Source organism: Microcebus murinus, chromosome 12 (assembly GCF_040939455.1).
Source record: "Microcebus murinus isolate Inina chromosome 12, M.murinus_Inina_mat1.0, whole genome shotgun sequence".
Taxonomy (NCBI): domain Eukaryota; kingdom Metazoa; phylum Chordata; class Mammalia; order Primates; family Cheirogaleidae; genus Microcebus; species Microcebus murinus.
In genome coordinates, this window is record NC_134115.1 from 85,351,572 (window position 1) to 85,369,154 (window position 17,583).

The window sequence follows — 17,583 nt, forward strand, 5'->3', positions numbered from 1 at the left end:
TACCCTCTGCCCCCGTCACTCACATCACCGCCCGAGCTCCGCCTACCCTCTGCTCCCCGTCACTCACATCACCGCCCGAGCTCCGCCTACCCTCTGCTCCCCGTCTCTCACATCAGCGCCCGAGCTCCTCCTACCCTCTGCTCCCCGTCACTCACATCACCGCCCGAGCTCCGCCTACCCTCTGCCCCCCGTCACTCACATCACCGCCCGAGCTCCGCCTACCCTCTGCCCCCGTCACTCACATCACCGCCCGAGCTCCGCCTACCCTCTGCCCCCGTCACTCACATCACCACCCGAGCTCCGCCTACCCTCTGCTCCCCGTCTCTCACATCACCGCCCGAGCTCCGCCTACCCTCTGCTCCCCGTCTCTCACATCACCGCCCGAGCTCCGCCTACCCTCTGCTCCCCGTCACTCACATCACCGCCCGAGCTCCGCCTACCCTCTGCTCCCCGTCACTCACATCACCGCCCGAGCTCCGCCTACCCTCTGCTCCCCGTCACTCACATCACCGCCCGAGCTCCGCCTACCCTCTGCTCCCCGTCACTCACATCACCGCCCGAGCTCCGCCTACCCTCTGCTCCCCGTCACTCACATCACCGCCCGAGCTCCGCCTACCCTCTGCTCCCCGTCACTCACATCACCGCCCGAGCTCCGCCTACCCTCTGCTCCCCGTCACTCACATCACCGCCCGAGCTCTGCCTACCCTCTGCCCCCGTGGAAAAATTGTCTTCTGTGAAACCGGCCCCTGGTGTCAAGAAGGTTGGGGCCACTGCCTTATCACTCAGGAGAGGGGTCATTTCCTGGATCCTTTACCCTAGGGGATGGGAGAGCCCACGCTGACCAGGTAAACCTTATGGTCATCTCTGTATCACCTGAGAATATTTAAGGCCCTTTATCAAGTCAGCTCAAAGGATGAGACTCCTGTAATTAATTTAAAATAGAGTTTAGTGTAATCCATATAGCACTGAAAAACTGGAAGACTGTTTGTTTTAGTAAAGTGCTGTTTACTTTCTCTGTGTTCATTAGCATGACTGAACACATTTCTATTGACTATGTATAATATGTTTACTTAAAATTAGGCCTGCTTAAGCGTGTGTAATTAGTGGCTCCATCTCTTACCCGAGTTTGCTGTAGATGGAGGAGTGGAGCCTAGAGCAGGTTGCAAAAGCAAGTAAAAGACCGGCGTGTTAGTTTGCTTTTTGGAAAAGTCTCACCTTTTTGACGTTTTCAAAGGCTGATCTTACCAGCTAACAGTTTTTGAAGGTGCCCGGTTGCTGTGCACCCCCCACTCCCAAGGATGCCATCCCTGTCTGGACAGGTACAGCATTCGGGGTCTGGATTCAGAACATTATCACTCACAGCTTGTACATCTGCTCTAGCTCTCAGTTCCCATACCTGGGAAAAGAACGACAAAGTTGTCTGGCTCTCTAAAAAGCAGCCCCACCCTCCAAAATAATAACAACAAAACATATCCACTGATTCTGCTCCCCACCCCCACGCCTGTTGAACCCACAGGCGGGACTGTCCCCAGCCCCGTCTGAATGTGCTCCTGAGTGTGCTTATTTCCTGCCTCAGAACTGTGCTGAACACTAAGCACAGATGCAGATTGTGTGCTGGAAGCTCACCTGTAATGACGGTGCTAAGATCCCGTGTAGCTGTGCTTTGCTGAGCACCTGCTGTGTGCCAGCGCTGGGCCAAGTCGCACCTGCTATCGCAGTGCATCCACCCAGCATCCCTGCGGGGTGGCGTCAAGCCAGCTCCCTGTCACAGGTAACGAAACCAAGGCTCAGAAGTCAAGTAGCCTGCCTAAAGTCACAGTGCCCGAAAGTGGCAGAGTAGGATTTCAACCCAGATCTGTCTGACCCATGTATTAAATGGCTGCAGTTGGTTGAAACTTAGGTTTAAAAAGCATAAATGAATAAACGAAACACCCGTCATTTGGTCACCCCTGGAGGTTGCCAGGCCACCAGCTCATTACTTTAAGACTTGATAAGCAAGAGAAAAGAATCATGTACTCACCCTCTCTCTCCTGGACAAAGCCTACGTTAGGGAGACCAAACAGCGGACGAAGAAACGTATTTGCTATAAAGAAGGGTTCCAGCTAATAAATGTAGAAGGAACGACAGGATCAGAACGTCTCCATTTGGAAGCCTTTAATAAGGTGTAGACCTTAGCAACAGTCATCAGGGACGAGAAAACTGCCCAGAGGGATGGCGGTTGGGGACCTGCGTCACCGAGGTCCCCGGCCGACACCACCGGGACCTGTGGGAGAGGCACGGCTGACTCCGGGCCGCCTGACGGCGCCACAGGGAGTACACCTGCCCCCCGGGAAGCGCCTGTGCCTGAAAACCCTAACCGGAGTCTAACTGAGCCGTTAGCTCTGTCAGCTTACGGGAAGCACAGGGGAATGAGCCAGTTCCTCCAGCCCATCGGCGCCCTGAGGAGGGAGCAGGGAGAGGTTAGGGAATAAAACGGACTCAGAGGCTTGACGCCCGAATGCAGCACCTCGGTGTCGTGTGGAGCTTGACCCAGACCAGACGGAGAAGCGTTGAATGCAGACTGTCCACTGGACGATCGTAGGGACGTTTGTTCATTTTGTTAGGAATGGTAATAGCATGGTGGTCATGTTAAAAAAAAAAAAAAAGTACCCGTCCTAGGTGCCTACGGCGATATTGACAGTGACATGACACGGGGTTGAGGACTCAGTGTCGATGTCCAACAGAACTACAGGGGCAGGAGGAGAGGAAACCGGCTCGTCCATCGCTGACGGTGTGGAAACTGGGTGGCGGGACACGTGGATTCAGTCTGCTGGTTCCTCCTACTTTGGGGTTTGTTTGAAGATTTCTGTAACGAAAAGTGAAAAAGAAAAATCCATGGGGTGAGGTGTGTCACTGCTCATGGCGTCAGTGTGAGGGTTTCTGATGGCTGAGCGGGGAGAGATTGGGGCCGTGGCTTTTAGAAGCCACCCCGGGTTTCCCGCAGAGGTGTGCGTGCTCCTAGGAGCCCCTTTGTGGGGAGGGGTATCTGTGGTCAGGTCCTGAGTGCAAAGCCAGCTGACCGGAGCCCGGGGGAGGCAGAGGGTAGAGCTCAGCCATGACCTGTCACTGCTGCTGCTGGGAACAGGTGACGTGGATTTCAGAATAGAGGTGGTGGCAGCTCTGGAAGACACATACCTTTTCTGTTGCTCTTTCTTTCAGAGGAGGTGGCTTTTAGAAAGAAGAGGCTGTGCATTAAATTTATTCCACGAGATTCAACGGAAGCCGCAATCTGTGACATTCGGATCATGGGCCGCACCAAGCAGGCCCCGCCTCAGTACACGTTTATCGGGTAAGTCTTAATCGCGCGGATCTCACTCTTAGGGCCTTTCCCTCCCCTGTCCTGTGCACTCACCCTTCGAGCCCTTGTGGGTCCTGCCCAGGTGCCCGGGGATGCCCCTGGGCCTCACCTCTCCGCACCGCCCGTTGGTGAGATTTGAGGGCACCCTGCTTTGTGCCACTGGGCCAAGGGCACTGGGCGTGGAAGCAGGTGAGGCCAGGCCCTGCTGTTGCGGAGCTGACGCTTTACAAGGGAGAGGCAAGCAATAAACAGGAAAGTAAATGAGATAATTTCAGATAGTGAAGAAAATGAAACACACTGATGGGGTGGGGGCTACTTCAGTCAGGGGGTCAGGAAGGTGACACTTGAGCAGAGACCTAAATGTCAAGAAACCAGCCATGCAGAGACATGAAGGAAGAGCCTCCCGGGCAGAGCAGAAGAGCAGGGATCACGGTGGGCATGAGCACGGCCTGTCCTGGGCACGGAAAGCGGCCCAGTGTGGCTGGAAGGGGCGTGCCAGGGACAGTGCTGGGGTGAGTGGAAGGGCTGGCAGGACCTCCTAGGACACGGCCTGGGTTTATCCCAAGAACGTGGAGGCCACTGGAGCGTCCTGAGGCAGGAGGAGGCACACACGTTACATGAGTGCGTGGCGATTCGCTGAGCAGTCTTGGTCAAGCTGCTGCAGCCAGGCCACTTGCGTCTCAGTGGTTCCTCCATTGTCTTAGCGCCGAGCGGCGGCCCGCGCTGCTCCATAAATACTGCGTGCAGTGGAATCTCAGGATTTCACCTTGGGCTCTGTTGACTGTAAGTGACAGGAAACCCAACCCAGCCTGGCTCGGGCAGAAGGAAGAATGTGTTGGCTGACATAACAGCAGAGTTCAGGGGGCAGCGTGGCTCCGGGCGTGGCTGGAAGTAGGAGCTCGGAGGACGTCGCTAGGATCTAGTTCCTGTCTCCTCCAGGCTCCGGTGCCTCTGGGCAGACCGTGTCCAGATGCACGTTCTCCCCTGGGGGAAGCAGGCGGTGCAGCAGTTCACCTGCTTCTCAGCAGGTTCAGGTGCGGAGGCGGAGAGCGAGTCTGCTCTCTGGCCAGGCCCGAGCCGGAAGCAGAGTCAGCTCCGTTGGAACTAACCACGACGACGGGGTGGCTGCCCCCAGTTCACAGCTGGTAGGGGGGATGGGCGGTACAAAGTCGGAAAGGGAGGCGAGGGGTGCTGCATGTCCCAAAGGAAACAGAAGGTCTCTCTCCTCTATTGACTGAACTTTGGTGACAGCGGTCAGTGTGGCAGGTGGTTGTCAGCCCCCTCGACCCCTATCTCCCTGGCCGGGCTTTGCAGGCAGCACCCTCATCCCTGTGGGTTCCCCGGATGCTCTCTCCCTCTTGGCTTTCGAGGTCGGCCTCCTGGGTCTGGTTTGTGCTCTGTTTTGCCCCGGTTCGTTTGAGCCCAGAGCCTCCTCTGCACTCTACACGCCAGGGCCTTTGCTCCTGTCCCAGACAGGGCAGGGACGGCCCCGAGGCACCGGCGTACAGCGCGTGGGGGCGGAGCTGGTCTCGCAGAGATAGAGACTCGCTCCGTCTTGGCGCGAGACAGTGTCTTTAGACTCATCAGCTGTGGATCTGCGTGCTCTGAGTCAAGACTGTGGTTCTAAAGGGCTCCGTGAGTGGTCATTCCCTTCCTGCACACCCAAAAATCCCGTTTTGCAACACGGTTTACACTAGCGATGTAAACGGCCTCACAGGATAGGAACAGTTAAGAGAACAACCATGCTGCAGGGACCGTGGAAGCAGCCATTAACATACAAATAGTCGAAACCAACAATTTGGTAATGAACTTTTAAAGGCCAATTTCAGTTGCTATGTGTGTATTTTTAATTACAAACTGTTGTGAAAAGATTCCATTTTTTTACCAATTTAAACAATTCTAAAGAATAGATTTTTTACCAATAGAATTGCTATAGTTTTGTTTTATCTTGGGCTTAAAGTTCTTTTCCAGAGGAAGACAATTGCAGGGCAGTGTCTAAGTTAGGAAAGAGAATTCAGCATTCAGATGCCTAAGTCACTTCTAAAAATCGGACGGAGTTCTACATGTTATTTTGCAAGGGTTCGGAGTTGTCGGCTGGGGGAGCGGGAACCTCACTTCCCGAAGGCTCCCCCAGAGCCCGGCAGCCGGAGGCCCAGACTGAGCTGCGGCAAAAATCAGTGCAGCTGCCTGGGGTCACTCATCTGATGAGACCGAACTGTGGTTTAAAACAGTTCCCCAAGTGTACCGAGAAGCTTACTAGAAGTAGCCACAGAATAAATATTTTTTTTTTCATTTTTTGAAGAAATGATATTCCTCTAAATCAGGTCTGAAAGATGCAGTTCTGTGGGGCACGTGAGTGTGCCTGTCCCATACACACTGGCCGCTGCCTGGTGTGGGGCCGGGCACGGCGGGCGTGTGTCTGAGTCACAGGAGACCTGACAGGGCCCCTGCGAGGCTCCTTTGTGCCCCCTCCTAGTTGGGGCTTGTAGGGCCTGTGCCTTGGGGTTTTGTGGTTTGAAGATGTCTCCCAAACTGACCCTGCGAATGAGGTGAGCAGGTGGCACCCAGCTATCAGGGGCTGCATCCTGAAGTTGGGGTGTGTTATAGAGTGAGGGCTGGGGGGGGCCTCATCTGTCTCGTGGTTCCAGTGACCATGTCTGTCTGTCCATTTCTCCATCTGTCTCCCCAGCAGCACAAAGGACGTGACATGGATCCTCACGTAACTACCCACGATTAAATGGCGGAACCAAAAGAAGTTTAAAGACTGAGAAGGAAAGGGACAGGGCAGGAAGGCGGGCAAGCTCAGGGTGGGTGAAGGAGGTGGCCTCGTCATAAAGGCCTGCCTGGATGGGACAGTCGCCCTCATGTTAGGGTGTGAACTGTGATGCCAGGAACACAAAGGAGGGGACATAACCCCTCTCACCTCGGCAAGCATTGACCCCCTGGTGTTTGAGGCTACTGACATTTCAAATGAGTTGGTTTGCTTTGTCGCGCAGGTAAATGCTTTGTGCTAGCCAGAGCCATGAAGCTTTCTCTCTTCTCCTACAGGGAACTGAACAGCATGGGGATCTGGTACCGAATGGGCAGAGTACCGAGAAATCACGACTCATCCCAACCCACAACGCCTTCCCAGTCGTCAGCCGCTTCCACCCCAGCCCCCAACCTGCCCAGGTGAGGCCTTGGTGCTGGTGTCTCATGCTGTCATGTGGTCCTGGGTCCCCCTGCAAAGCATTAGCATCTGCAGAAACAGTGCAGAACATAACTAAAAAACTGTAGACGTGATGTACCTTTAGAGGAGATTTTTAAAACTCCAGTTAGAAATCTTTGCATTATAGGAACATAAAGGCCGTTCTGTATTCTATTTTGTACATATTCCGCAGGCTTCTAAAATAGCAGAATATGCACCTTAAAATTGGCTTGATATTCAAAGGAACTTGTAGATACGCACAGACACGTGCTTTGTGGCCATGTGGTTAGGGCCACTGGCCTTATATTATGAAGGTTGAATTCCTTTTCTGCCTTGGCCAGCTACTCATTTGAAACCCAGGAGAGTTGGTAAGTAATTATATTCATTTTCATATAGTTTCTTTTCCCAGTGAGCTACAGACTAAGAAATGGGTACTTTGCATATGAGAGAACAACGAGAAGTTTTTCAGGAAATGTTAGTTTTAATAATCGTTTCCACAAAGAAACTGGCCGCCCTGCAGCTGATTTCAGTGATACTAGAGTAGCATAGTCTCCACACTTTTTGCAAAAATCAGATGGCAGAAAGAGTCCTGTCAAATAAAAATCCGCTGCGTCGTGAGGGGTAAATTGTTTGAGGGCAAGGAAGAGACGGCAATGATGGAGTCAGTTGAGAAAGGGATTACGGAAGTCAGCATGAGAGTGGTGCGGCATCATCGCTTGGGGATTGATGCCACTTAACAAAAGTGGATCTCAAAGCTGGTGTGGCAACATAGACATGAACATAATCTGTCAGGAACAGGACAAAATAGTCACCAGTGGGGTCCTCCTGGCCCCCCACGCCACACCCTGCCCTCGGGGAGGCGCCCTTGGCTGGCGGCACTCAGTTCCTCTAAGCCAGCATCTGCCTCGCTTGGGCACACGCAGCCGCAATGAGCCCTGAAGCCCCCAGGACTCTTTGTGTGGGGATATCCCCCTATAAAGACAGTCGGGTCTTTCTTGTGACGGTTTCACAAACCAAGAGTGGCATTTAAATTTACCTCTGGAATCGCCTGAAACTTCAGTAGTAGTTTTCAGTTTCCCTTTGGTCTAAAACGACAGGAATGAGCCTCCCAGATTTTCAGGTTGAACAGTTGCACCTCCTTCTTTGGTTCAGGAGTGTGAGGCTGGCACAGCACAGGCAGCACTTGTTCCTTCCTTTCTCACTGACCAAGAGCACTGTCACAGCGCTACCCTGGAAGGCACTGCCAAGATCACCATCACCTGTGCTCAGGTGGTCTCAGGCCCATCGCCTGTGCTGGAGTCAGTGCGGGCCCATCACCTGTGCTCAGGGTCAGCTGAGGCCCATCACCTCTGATCAGGGTTATCTCAGGCCCATCACCGGTGATTAGGGTTCTCTGAGGCCCATCACCTCTGCTCGAGTCAGTACAGGTCAATCAGCTCAGGTTCTGCTGAGGCTGAGCTGAGGCCCATCAGGTGTGCTCCGTCTCAGCAGAGGGCTATCACCTGAGCTCAGGCTCAGCTGAGGCCCATCAGCTGTGCTGAGTGTTCTGTCAAGCCCTTCACCTGTGCTTAGGCTCAGCTGAGGCCCATCACAGGTGCTCAGGCTTCTCTCAGGCCCATCACCTGTGCTCAGGCTCAGATGACTCCCATCACCTGTGTTATAGTCAGTGCAGGCCAATCAGCTGTATTCAGGTTCATCATAGGCCAATCATCTGTGCTCAGGGTTCTCTCAGGCCTATGTCTGTACTCAGGCTCAGCTGAGGCCCATCGGCTGTTCTTAGGGTCCTCTCAGGCCCATGACCTGTGCTCAGTGTCAGATGAGGATCATCACCTCTGCTCAGGCTCAGCTGAGGCCATCACTGGTGCTGAGGGTTCTCTCAGGGCCATCACCTGTGCTCAGGGTAAGTGGAGCCCCATCACCTGTGCTGAATGTTTTCTCAGGCCCATCCCCTGTGCTGAGGCCCAGCTGAGGCCTATTATAGCTATTCAGGGTTCTGTTAGGCCACTCACCTGTGCTCAGGCTCAGCTAAACCCCATCACTGTGCTCAGGATCAGCTGGGGTCCATCACCTATGCTGGAGTCACTGCACTCCAGTCAATTGTATTCAGGCTCAGCTGAGGCCCATAACCTGTGCTGGAGTCAGTGTGGGCCAATCAGCTTTACTCATATTCAGCTGAGGCCGATCACCTGTGCTTAGTGTTCTCTCTGAACCATCACCTGTGCTGGGGCTCGGCTGAGGCCCATCACCAATGCTTAGGGTTCTCGCAGACCCATGACCTGTGCTCAGTGTCAGATGAGGATCATCACCTCTGCTCAGGCTCAGCTGAGGCCATCACTGGTACTGAGGATTCTCTTAGGGCCATCACTTGTGCTCAGGGTAAGTGGAGCCCCATCACCTGTGCTGAGTGTTTTCTCAGGCCAGTGAGGCCCATGAGCTGTGCTGAGGCTCAGCTGAGGCCTTTTATAAGTACTAGGGGTTCTCTTAGTCCCCTCACCTATGCTCAGGCTCAGCTAAACCCTATCACCTATGCTGGAGTGACTGCACTCCAATTAGTTGTACTCAGGCCCAGCTGAGGCTAATAACCCATGGTAAGGGTTCTCTCAGGCCCATCACCTGTGCTGAGGATCAGCTGAGGCCCATCACCTGTGCCAGAGTCAGAGCAGGCCAGTCAGCTTTACTCATGTTCAGCTGAGGTCGATCACCTGTGCTAAGGGTTCTCTCAGGCCCATCACCTGTGCTCAGGCTCAGCTGAGCCCTATCACCTGTGCTCAGGCTCAGCTGAGTGCTATCACCTGTGGTCAGGGTTCTCTCAGGCCCATCGCCTATAATGAAGTCAGTGCAGCCTAATCACCTTGCTCAGTCAGTTGAGGCTTAACATCTGTGATCGGGATTATCTCAGCCTCATCACCTGTGCTGAGGCTCAGCTGAGGCCCATCACCTGTGCTGAGGGTTCTCCCAGGGCCATAACCTGTGCTCAGGCTAGCTGAGGCTCATCACCTGGGCTGAGTGTTCTCTCAGGCCCATCACCTCTGCTCAGGGTTAGATGAGGCCCATCACCTATTCTCAGGGTCAGATGAGGCCCATCACTTCTGCTCCAATCACTATAGGGCAATCACCTGAACTCAGGCTCACCTGAGACCCATCACCTGTGCTCAGGGTTCTTTCAGGCCCATCACCTGTGCTCAGGGTCAGCTGAAGTCCGTTACCTCTACTCAAGGTTCTCTCAGGCCCATCACCTGTGCTCAGGCTCCCCTGAGCCCCATCACCTGTGCTCAGGCTCAGCTCAGGTCTGTCACTTGTGCTGAGGGTTATCTCAAGCCCATCACCTGTTCTCCGGGTTAGCTGAGGCTAAAATCACCTCTTCTCAGCGTTTTCTGAGTCTTATCACCTGTGCTAAGGCTCAGCTGAGGCCCATCATCTGTGCTCAGCGTCAGCTGAGGCCCATCACCTATGCTCAGGGTCAGCTCAGGCCCTTCACCTGTGCTCAGGGTCAGCTCAGGCCCTTCACCTGTGCCCAGGGTTATCTCAAGTTTGGGCTCCTTGAAGAGGCTGGAAAGTCCCCAGGGGATCAGTTGCCCTGAAGCAGTTACAGCTATTCCCCATTGATAACAGGTTGTCTGACTAAGCCCAGAAATGGACCAGGCAGGGCACGTTTTAACTTTCTGTTGGATAAAGAAAGAGAGCACTCATTCCCCCAGATAAAGCAGAGAGAGTGATCTGCCCAGAAACGTGCTGGTCAGCATGAAAATAGAGTGTGACTTGCAACTGAAGCAAGAGGGCCTGAGAACACCAGGCCACTGGGAGCTGGGCAGAATCGGAGAGTAACGCGTCAGAACAAAGTGTTTATAAGGCTTATATATTTTATAACCTCCACTGTACAGTTTATGGTTTACAATGGCTGCAAGGAAATTGGATCAGTTTTGTTTTACTTGCCAAATAAAACAAATGTCAAAATAGTCAATATAAAATGTATTCTAATTTGGCTGAGTTAAGTCAGCCGGCATGCAGTGGGATAATTGAACGTGCATTAATGCTCCCAAATGGAATCCACTTGCCTGTCCCAAGCTCTCCTATCTTTGCAGCAATTTGCAGGTAGCATGCACACCTGTGTGAGCCTCCTGATTTATCTGGGTTATTGGGTTTCGTGAGGTTTTGGGGGGATTGTTTACTTATCTGATGTCTTTGATTTTTTTTTAAAATGAGATGCTGATTATTTATTCAAATTTTCCATTGGAGACTTATGAAATGACGAGTATGTTATTTCATTCCTTGAGGCCCGAGGTCTCTGTCAATGCACTAGAAGAGGAACCTGCCGGCCTTCTCTCTGGCGGCGTGCGTGGGCGAGGCCTGTGTGGCAGGCGCTGCGCGACAGCGTGGGCCTGTGGGCTGAAGGCCGCGCTCCTCAGTAGGGCACCAAGGGCCCCCGCATGCCGCTCCCACGAGTCCGTGTCTTCTCCCTCCCAGCCCCAAGCCCCAGACTCTAAGCTGAGCCGGTGGCCACCTCTTTCCGTCCTGCGTCTGCGCCTTTGCTCGTGGTGGTGACTGTGTGCTGCGCGGCTGCCGTGGGCCTCAGCTCAAAGGGCGCCTCCCCCAGACGGCCCCCCTGAGCCCGAGGGCGCTGCGCCCTCCTCGCTGATTGCTGCTCGGTCACTTTGATGGAACGTCGTGTCCCCGTCCCGGTGTGAGCTCCTCGAGAAGCTGCCCGGCGCCCACCTGGACCCGGGCTCACGCCCAGTGTCACGACAAGGGCTGCTCTACCAGCTGAGGACCCCGAGTGGCAGCCCCTCCAGGTGACTCCCTGAGCACCGCTCGGGTCTTTCCCGATTGTGAGAGTGATATGAGCTTGTGGAACACTGGCAGAACATAGAAATTCCACTTCCAGTGAGCAAATGCTCATGACCTTTCGTTATCTTTATTTCAAGTCTTTCTCCTGTGTACTTTTTACGTAGGTGATAGCGTATCGTATAGTAGCAAGTTTGCGTTTTGCTACTGGTTTCTCATGTGGTGTCAACCACAGACCCAGGAAACTCGTCTTCCCGTGTGGTCTTTGTGTGGCCGCGGATCCGGTTGCTGAAGGGAGGCCACGGGGAGCGCGGTGACGCGGCGCCCTCTACTGACCGACCTTGGCGGTGGCGGGAGGAGTGCCCGCCCCTGACAGCAGGCGGCAGGCCTGCTCCCAGCCACCTCCCCACTGGCAGGAGCCAGGGAGGGGTGGGTCAGCAGCACACATCACTGCCCTCCTGAGCCTGGGCATTAGTCTCGAAAGCTAAAAACGTGCGCTCTGCCTCCGTGTCTTACGTCATCACTCAGATGTCAAAGAATTCCCTGCCATTTTGAGGGGAGCTGTCATTCTTAGCTTTGTTTACTCCTGGACAAGAGGGGCGTTTGGTGGATCTTTTCACAGACGATGGGCCGTCACCCACCCGAGGACCTCGTGGTTCCAGCAGGCACTTCCCAAGGAAGCTCTGTTGTCACGGAGAATGCGCGGCCAAACCAGACACAGAGCTGTCCTTTCGGAGGGGGCAGGCCCTAGAGCACCGTGGGATGCTTGTTGGCTGTATCCAGCGAATTGCGTGTCATGTTTGGTGCAGTTGCTGGCGAAGGTGGCGTGAGACGGCTTGGTACAGCTCCTCTCCCTCGTGCGGTGGACCTTTATCTTCACACACAGACGTCCCCGTGCACTCCGAGTGAAGGAGAGCAGGCTGCTTCTCCCAGGCCCTGGAGCCTCCGTTTCCCTGGCACTTCTGCAGGGCGTCGGCCATCCGCCCCCCGCCCAGCCACTTTGTGCATGTTGATCGGCAGCGTGGGGCTGGCCTCAGCTTCGGGAGCCAGCCCAGGCATGCGGCCGGATGACAGATTTTCTGATGGGTGCAGAGAGGAAGCAGCTTCTCCGCTTCGACCGGAGCAGCCCTCCGCCTCTTCAGACACAGTGCCTCCGGCGTGATTTTGCCGGGAAGGGAAGGTTCTGCTGCCGTGGGAACAAAGGTTAGGGAGAGGCCCGGGAGCCAGGCGGGGTCACAGCTGAAGGCCCTGAGTGTGGGCAAGCGGATGGTTCTGTGCCCACCTGGGGGAGGTCCCGGTGTGCTGCCGCCTCTCTCTCGCACGAAGCAGCCGCAGCAGTGGCTTGATAAAGACGCCAGGGGCACGCTCATCAAATTTGCAGATGCCGCAGCGTCATTAGGGCTAGCTGATGTGCTGAATGACAGGATGGATACTCGGAGTCTCCTCGCAGCCGGAACCACCTGCTGGGCCCGTGGAACACGATGGGTGCAAAGGGAGACGGCCCCTGAGGCTCCAGAAACCAATAGCGTAGGAACCGCGTTGAGGGCACCCGGCTTAGCCGTGTGTACGAAATGGTGGCGTGGTCACACCGCGAGGGCTGTGGGGGACGTAGCCGGTGTCCCCCGCAGGGACACCCTGAGGCGGCGACCTGCTCCCGATAGGTATGAGGGTGTCTCCAGGTGAAGGTTGATCAGCATGTGGAGGACGAAGGGGACGAGTTTCTAGGTGGGAGTCGGGGGGCGGGCGGCCTGGAGCCAGGAGGCAGGATCCCACCAGGTGGACTGAAGTTACAAGGGGGTAGGTTTGGGCCTAACGTTTTAAAGAAACTAATAACGGCCGGGCTCGGTGGCTCACGCCTATAATCCTAGCACTCTGGGAGGCCGAGGCGGGTGGATTGCTCGAGGTCAGGAGTTCAAAACCAGCCTGAGCAAGAGTAAGAGCGAGATCCCATCTCTACTATAAATAGAAAGTAATTAATTGGCCAACTAATATATATTAAAAAAATGAGCCGGGCATGGTGGCGCATGCCTGTAGTCCCAGCTACTCGGGAGGCTGAGGCAGGAGGATCGCTTGAGCCCAGGAGTTTGAGGTTGCTGTGAGCTAGGCTGACACCACGGCACTCACTCTAGCCTGGGCAACAAAGCGAGACTCTGTCTCTAAATAAATAAATAAATAATAAATAAAACTTCCCCTAGGTGGAAATTGTGTGACATCCAAGAAGCTGACCTGAGGGGTCAGCTGCTGGAGGGTGTCAGGCGGCACTCAGATTTTTGACACCTGCCATGGGATTGGAGTAAATTGGTGCTTTTTAAGACTTATTTAAGAAATGTGTCATACTCCCTGTCCCCGCCCTCGGAAAGTCAGATTCAGCAGACCATCACGTTAGAGCCATTGACACTTTGTGGAGGGCGACTCTGGGGCCTCCAGGGGTTGGGGCCTCAGCGCCGTGGGCGCTGGCCACCGAGGTCTGCTCCAGCGTGGCGGTGCTGCTTCCGTGTGCAACTGCAGCACCTTCCTCTTCCGCCCAGCAGGGCCAGTGTCAGGGGGGTGACTGTGACTCGCTGCCGTGGCCCCCTCCCTGGGGTGGGAGGTGCAGAGGGCCTCCCAGAAGGCCCGGTGCCCGTGCGGTGCCAGCACCGTGTCACGCTCCAGCGTTGGCCTGCGTGAGCTCACGATGAGTGTCATTTTGTCCCTTTCAGAGTCCATTTGAAGTAATCTCTCTGGACTCTAGACTGTTGGAATTTCCAGGACATTTTGTGTTTATATGGTAGCCCAGCTGGGGCTGTCCTAGAAAATCTGGCACATGTAGCTCCAGCCGCTCCCCTGTGCCCTTTCCGGCAGCCTGGGGTGTCGAGTCCCGCACGCCGTGGTCCTAGGGGACAGGCTGCTGCCCAAGCTCTGCCCCTCACAGGCCCCAGGCCATGGGTACATCCCGTCACCCTTCACTGGCACTGCCCCTCTGGGGAGGCAGGGTCATCTTCCCACCCAAATCCTGACCGGGGACCTCCCCCGCGAGGTGCAGCCTCCCAGGAGCCGCCTGGGCCCGAGTTTCCCTTATAAGGCGGCGGTGCTCCTCTGCGATCCCCCCGCGGTTGTCAGCTTCCCGCGAGTTGTCGAGTTGTCACTCACAGGTGCGGAAGTGTGTTTCTTAGTGACAGACATAATTGTACTTAACTTTTTGCGTGGATGTTATCAATCTGTGACAGATACTCTGGGAAATGGGGCATTTTGATTGCAGAGGATCTGTCACATGCATTTAGTCTTCCTCTCAGGGACACCAGGATTCAGTCACAACTTTTACATGTCGATGTCAGGTTTTGAGAACATAGATCCTTGCTGACCTCAAATATCATTCCATCATTCCGGTCCCAGGGCTGTCATCAGAAAGGTTAATGGCCCTTCCTAAAGGAGAGGAAAAATCGCGCTGCGGTGATCTAGCATTCAGGCCACGCCGCACAAGCTTGTCCCCCGTCTCATCCGTTGTCGTGAGCGTGCCCTGCTCCGTCCCGGCCTTCCCGACCCTGCCTTCCTGCTGGACGTGGGATCTACTCCGCTGCTTCCTGGTCAACTTGCAGAGTAGGTCGGCACGGGGACGGAGCCCGAGGTCACCGGCTGGAGTCCTGCTGTCTGCGCGGACAGCCGCAAATCCTCAAGCTGCCTTCTGTCGGTTTTCAGTTATGAGATGGTCTTTGTGCCCCGAATGACATCTGCCACCTGCCCTGTTGTTGCAGGACTTGCACGAGAGGTCCAGCATCGCACAGATCGGGGAGGCTGAGTTTTCCTTTTCCCAGGGAGGTGTCTGCCGCCCGTGCTGTGCGGCACAAGGCTTGGCCCCGAGGCATTTGCCTGTGAAATAGGGGAAGGCTCGGTCCAGGGGGCCGAATTGAAAGCTGTGGTTCAACATAAGGGTCATCATTCATGAGAGGGCTTCCTTCTATGTGTCCTGCTTCGAGGTGGGATTAGAAGGCAAGGCCAAAGGCTGATTCCAGTGACTTTTTCTTTTTCCTAATAATAAACAAATTGTGAGTGATATGGCTTTTGAGCTCCTCTTCCATAGTGGCAAGACACGGTTTGGGGGCAAGTGAGCTGGGGGTTGGAGCACTCCGCCCTGGTCCCATCAGAGGAGGGCAGGAGTCCTGCTGTTCCGGCGTGGGGTCCTTCAGAACCCTGACACTCCTGCAGGGCACATCCGGGCATAGCTGTGGGTCTGCTTCACTTGGAGCAACGAGGTCTCCTTTTCTTTCACACTAAAGCCACACAGGCGCTTTGTTTGCTTAACTCTAAAGACAGGACACACATCTTCATTTCTGTTCTTGATGTGACACTGCTTGTAAGATGCGGGCTTTTTTCTTTTTCTCCGCACCGTTTTCCGCACAGGGAGCACAAACATTAACACTATGATTTGAGCAATCACACTCTGCAGGCACTGCAGTCGAAAGCACCAGCAGCCCAGTCGGCCTCAGAGAAGAGTGCTCTGAAGGGTCTGAAGGCTCTGGCCATGGCCGTGTGCCTCACCTGGTGCCAGCCCCTTCCTCCCGGAAGAGTTAGACTGGACTCCCGGATGCACAGGGTCAGTCCTGGCCACCCTCCGTCCCGCTGCTTCTGGGAAGCCCAGCCTACGTCGTGTCCCTTCCCCTCCTCCAGCTGCCTGAATCACCCAGTTGGCGTCTCGTAGTTCCCTGCCATTGCTGCGTGTGTCCATGTCCCACCTCACTGGCTAGGTTTGCTGCTTATTGATGATGGGGATTCTCGTGTTTGCTTTTCCTCCTTGAAAGCCTCAGAAAAGGATAGTCACAGAAATAACAATGGCAATAATATCGCATCACTCTGCATCAAAGTGTAGCAGGGACTTTAAACTATGTCATCTCGTCTGATGCTCACAGTAAGCGTTCAGTGAAAGATGCGTGGCCCCAAGAGGGTAGGGACCTCTGAATTTCAAGTGCCTGGCACATGGTGGGCACCTGAAAATATTTCTTGAATGTATAAAGCGAGCTAGTTTACATGCATAGGCCTGAGTGTCATACATTTATCCATCTCTCCTCCCATCTGTCCGTCCAGCCAGCCAGCAGAGACTGATAATGCATTTATTAGGTGTCAGGTACTGTTCCATGTGCTTCACAAATGATAACTCATGTAATCCAAATAATAGCTCTGTAGGTCGGGTATATTATCACCCCATTTGAAGCTGATGAAACTGAGATCAAGGAGGTTAAAGTCCTTGCCCAGGGTCACACAGCTAGTAAGTGCCAGGGCCAAGATCTGAACTCAGGCAGGCCAGCTTCCCTTTGGCTTGCGGACTGCCACAAGGTCCCTCTCATCGGGGCACTGAGCCTGTGCGTGGAGGGCCTGGTGCCCGGGTGCCCACCCAGGTGCCTCCACTGTCTTCACATGCAGCTTCTTCAGGCTCCTGGCCAGCAGCTGGAGGACAAGAACTTTCCAGAGCGTGCCGTGGGGGTGGGGAACTCATCCCAAAGAGGCTCCAGAAGCCACCTGAGCAGTCCTGGGAGATGTGCAAGTGTTGGCGGGGGGCCAGTCCGCTTGGACTCTCGATGCCGGCCGAGGAGAACATGTGGAAGCCATACGCGGGGGTCCCTGCAGCTCCATCCCCTCGAACGGCTTCAAAGCCTGCACTTACGCTGGGTTACAGGCCGTGTGATTTATTCTGGTGCTCATGAGAGTGGCGTGAAAGAGACCCGCGGAGAGAGGTTGTTCGAGTGTCTTCAAAGTGCTGGTGAACAGAGCTGTGGCTGCCTTTGTAACAGCATCAGACTTGGCTGTGGCGTCAGAGTAATTCTGAAGGGGAAATTTCATTAGAATGCAGTTTGGTATTGTTGGATATGAATGATGAGTTTAGGCTGAGCATACACTTTTTGATATTAATTTTTAATATAGCTTCTTGGGAAGTCAGAGCTTCTATTTAATGAAGAATTGACTATTAGTCAATACAGCTTCCCCCTCTGAGATGGCCTTCTTTGCTTTTGCTATCTGCTGTCAGATTTTTGACAAGGTATTTGCTGCTTGTAAATGTGTTATCTTTGTAATTTTTGTGACTTTGTGAGTGTCTTATTTTTCTTGGTGGTTATGATGGTTATGTGCGCTTTTTTGCTGTTATTGTCCCGAGAAGCAGGGTTATAAATGTGAAATTATTCCCTTCCATGTCTGGCTCTCAAGTGTACCAGGGCTCTTTGTGCAGTTGGTTTCAGTACTGGGGTTTGGAGAGAGGCCTTTTTCAGGATTATGAAAATAGTTTTCTGTGTGTCAGAACAGATTTATCAGT

The 17,583-nt window shown here is 54.3% G+C and overlaps 1 protein-coding gene across 5 annotated transcripts in view; it reads left to right on the plus strand.

Moving 5' to 3' along the window:
* MVB12B (multivesicular body subunit 12B) overlaps window positions 1–17,583 on the plus strand; it is a 162,483-nt gene that overhangs the window by 58,671 nt on the left and 86,229 nt on the right. For all 5 annotated transcript variants that reach the window (XM_076009042.1, XM_020289478.2, XM_020289479.2 and 2 more), the window contains exons 5-6: window positions 3,199–3,328; window positions 6,386–6,508. In XM_076009042.1, coding sequence (XP_075865157.1) covers window positions 3,199–3,328; window positions 6,386–6,508 — 253 coding nt within the window. The remainder of the gene's footprint in view (window positions 1–3,198; window positions 3,329–6,385; window positions 6,509–17,583) is intronic.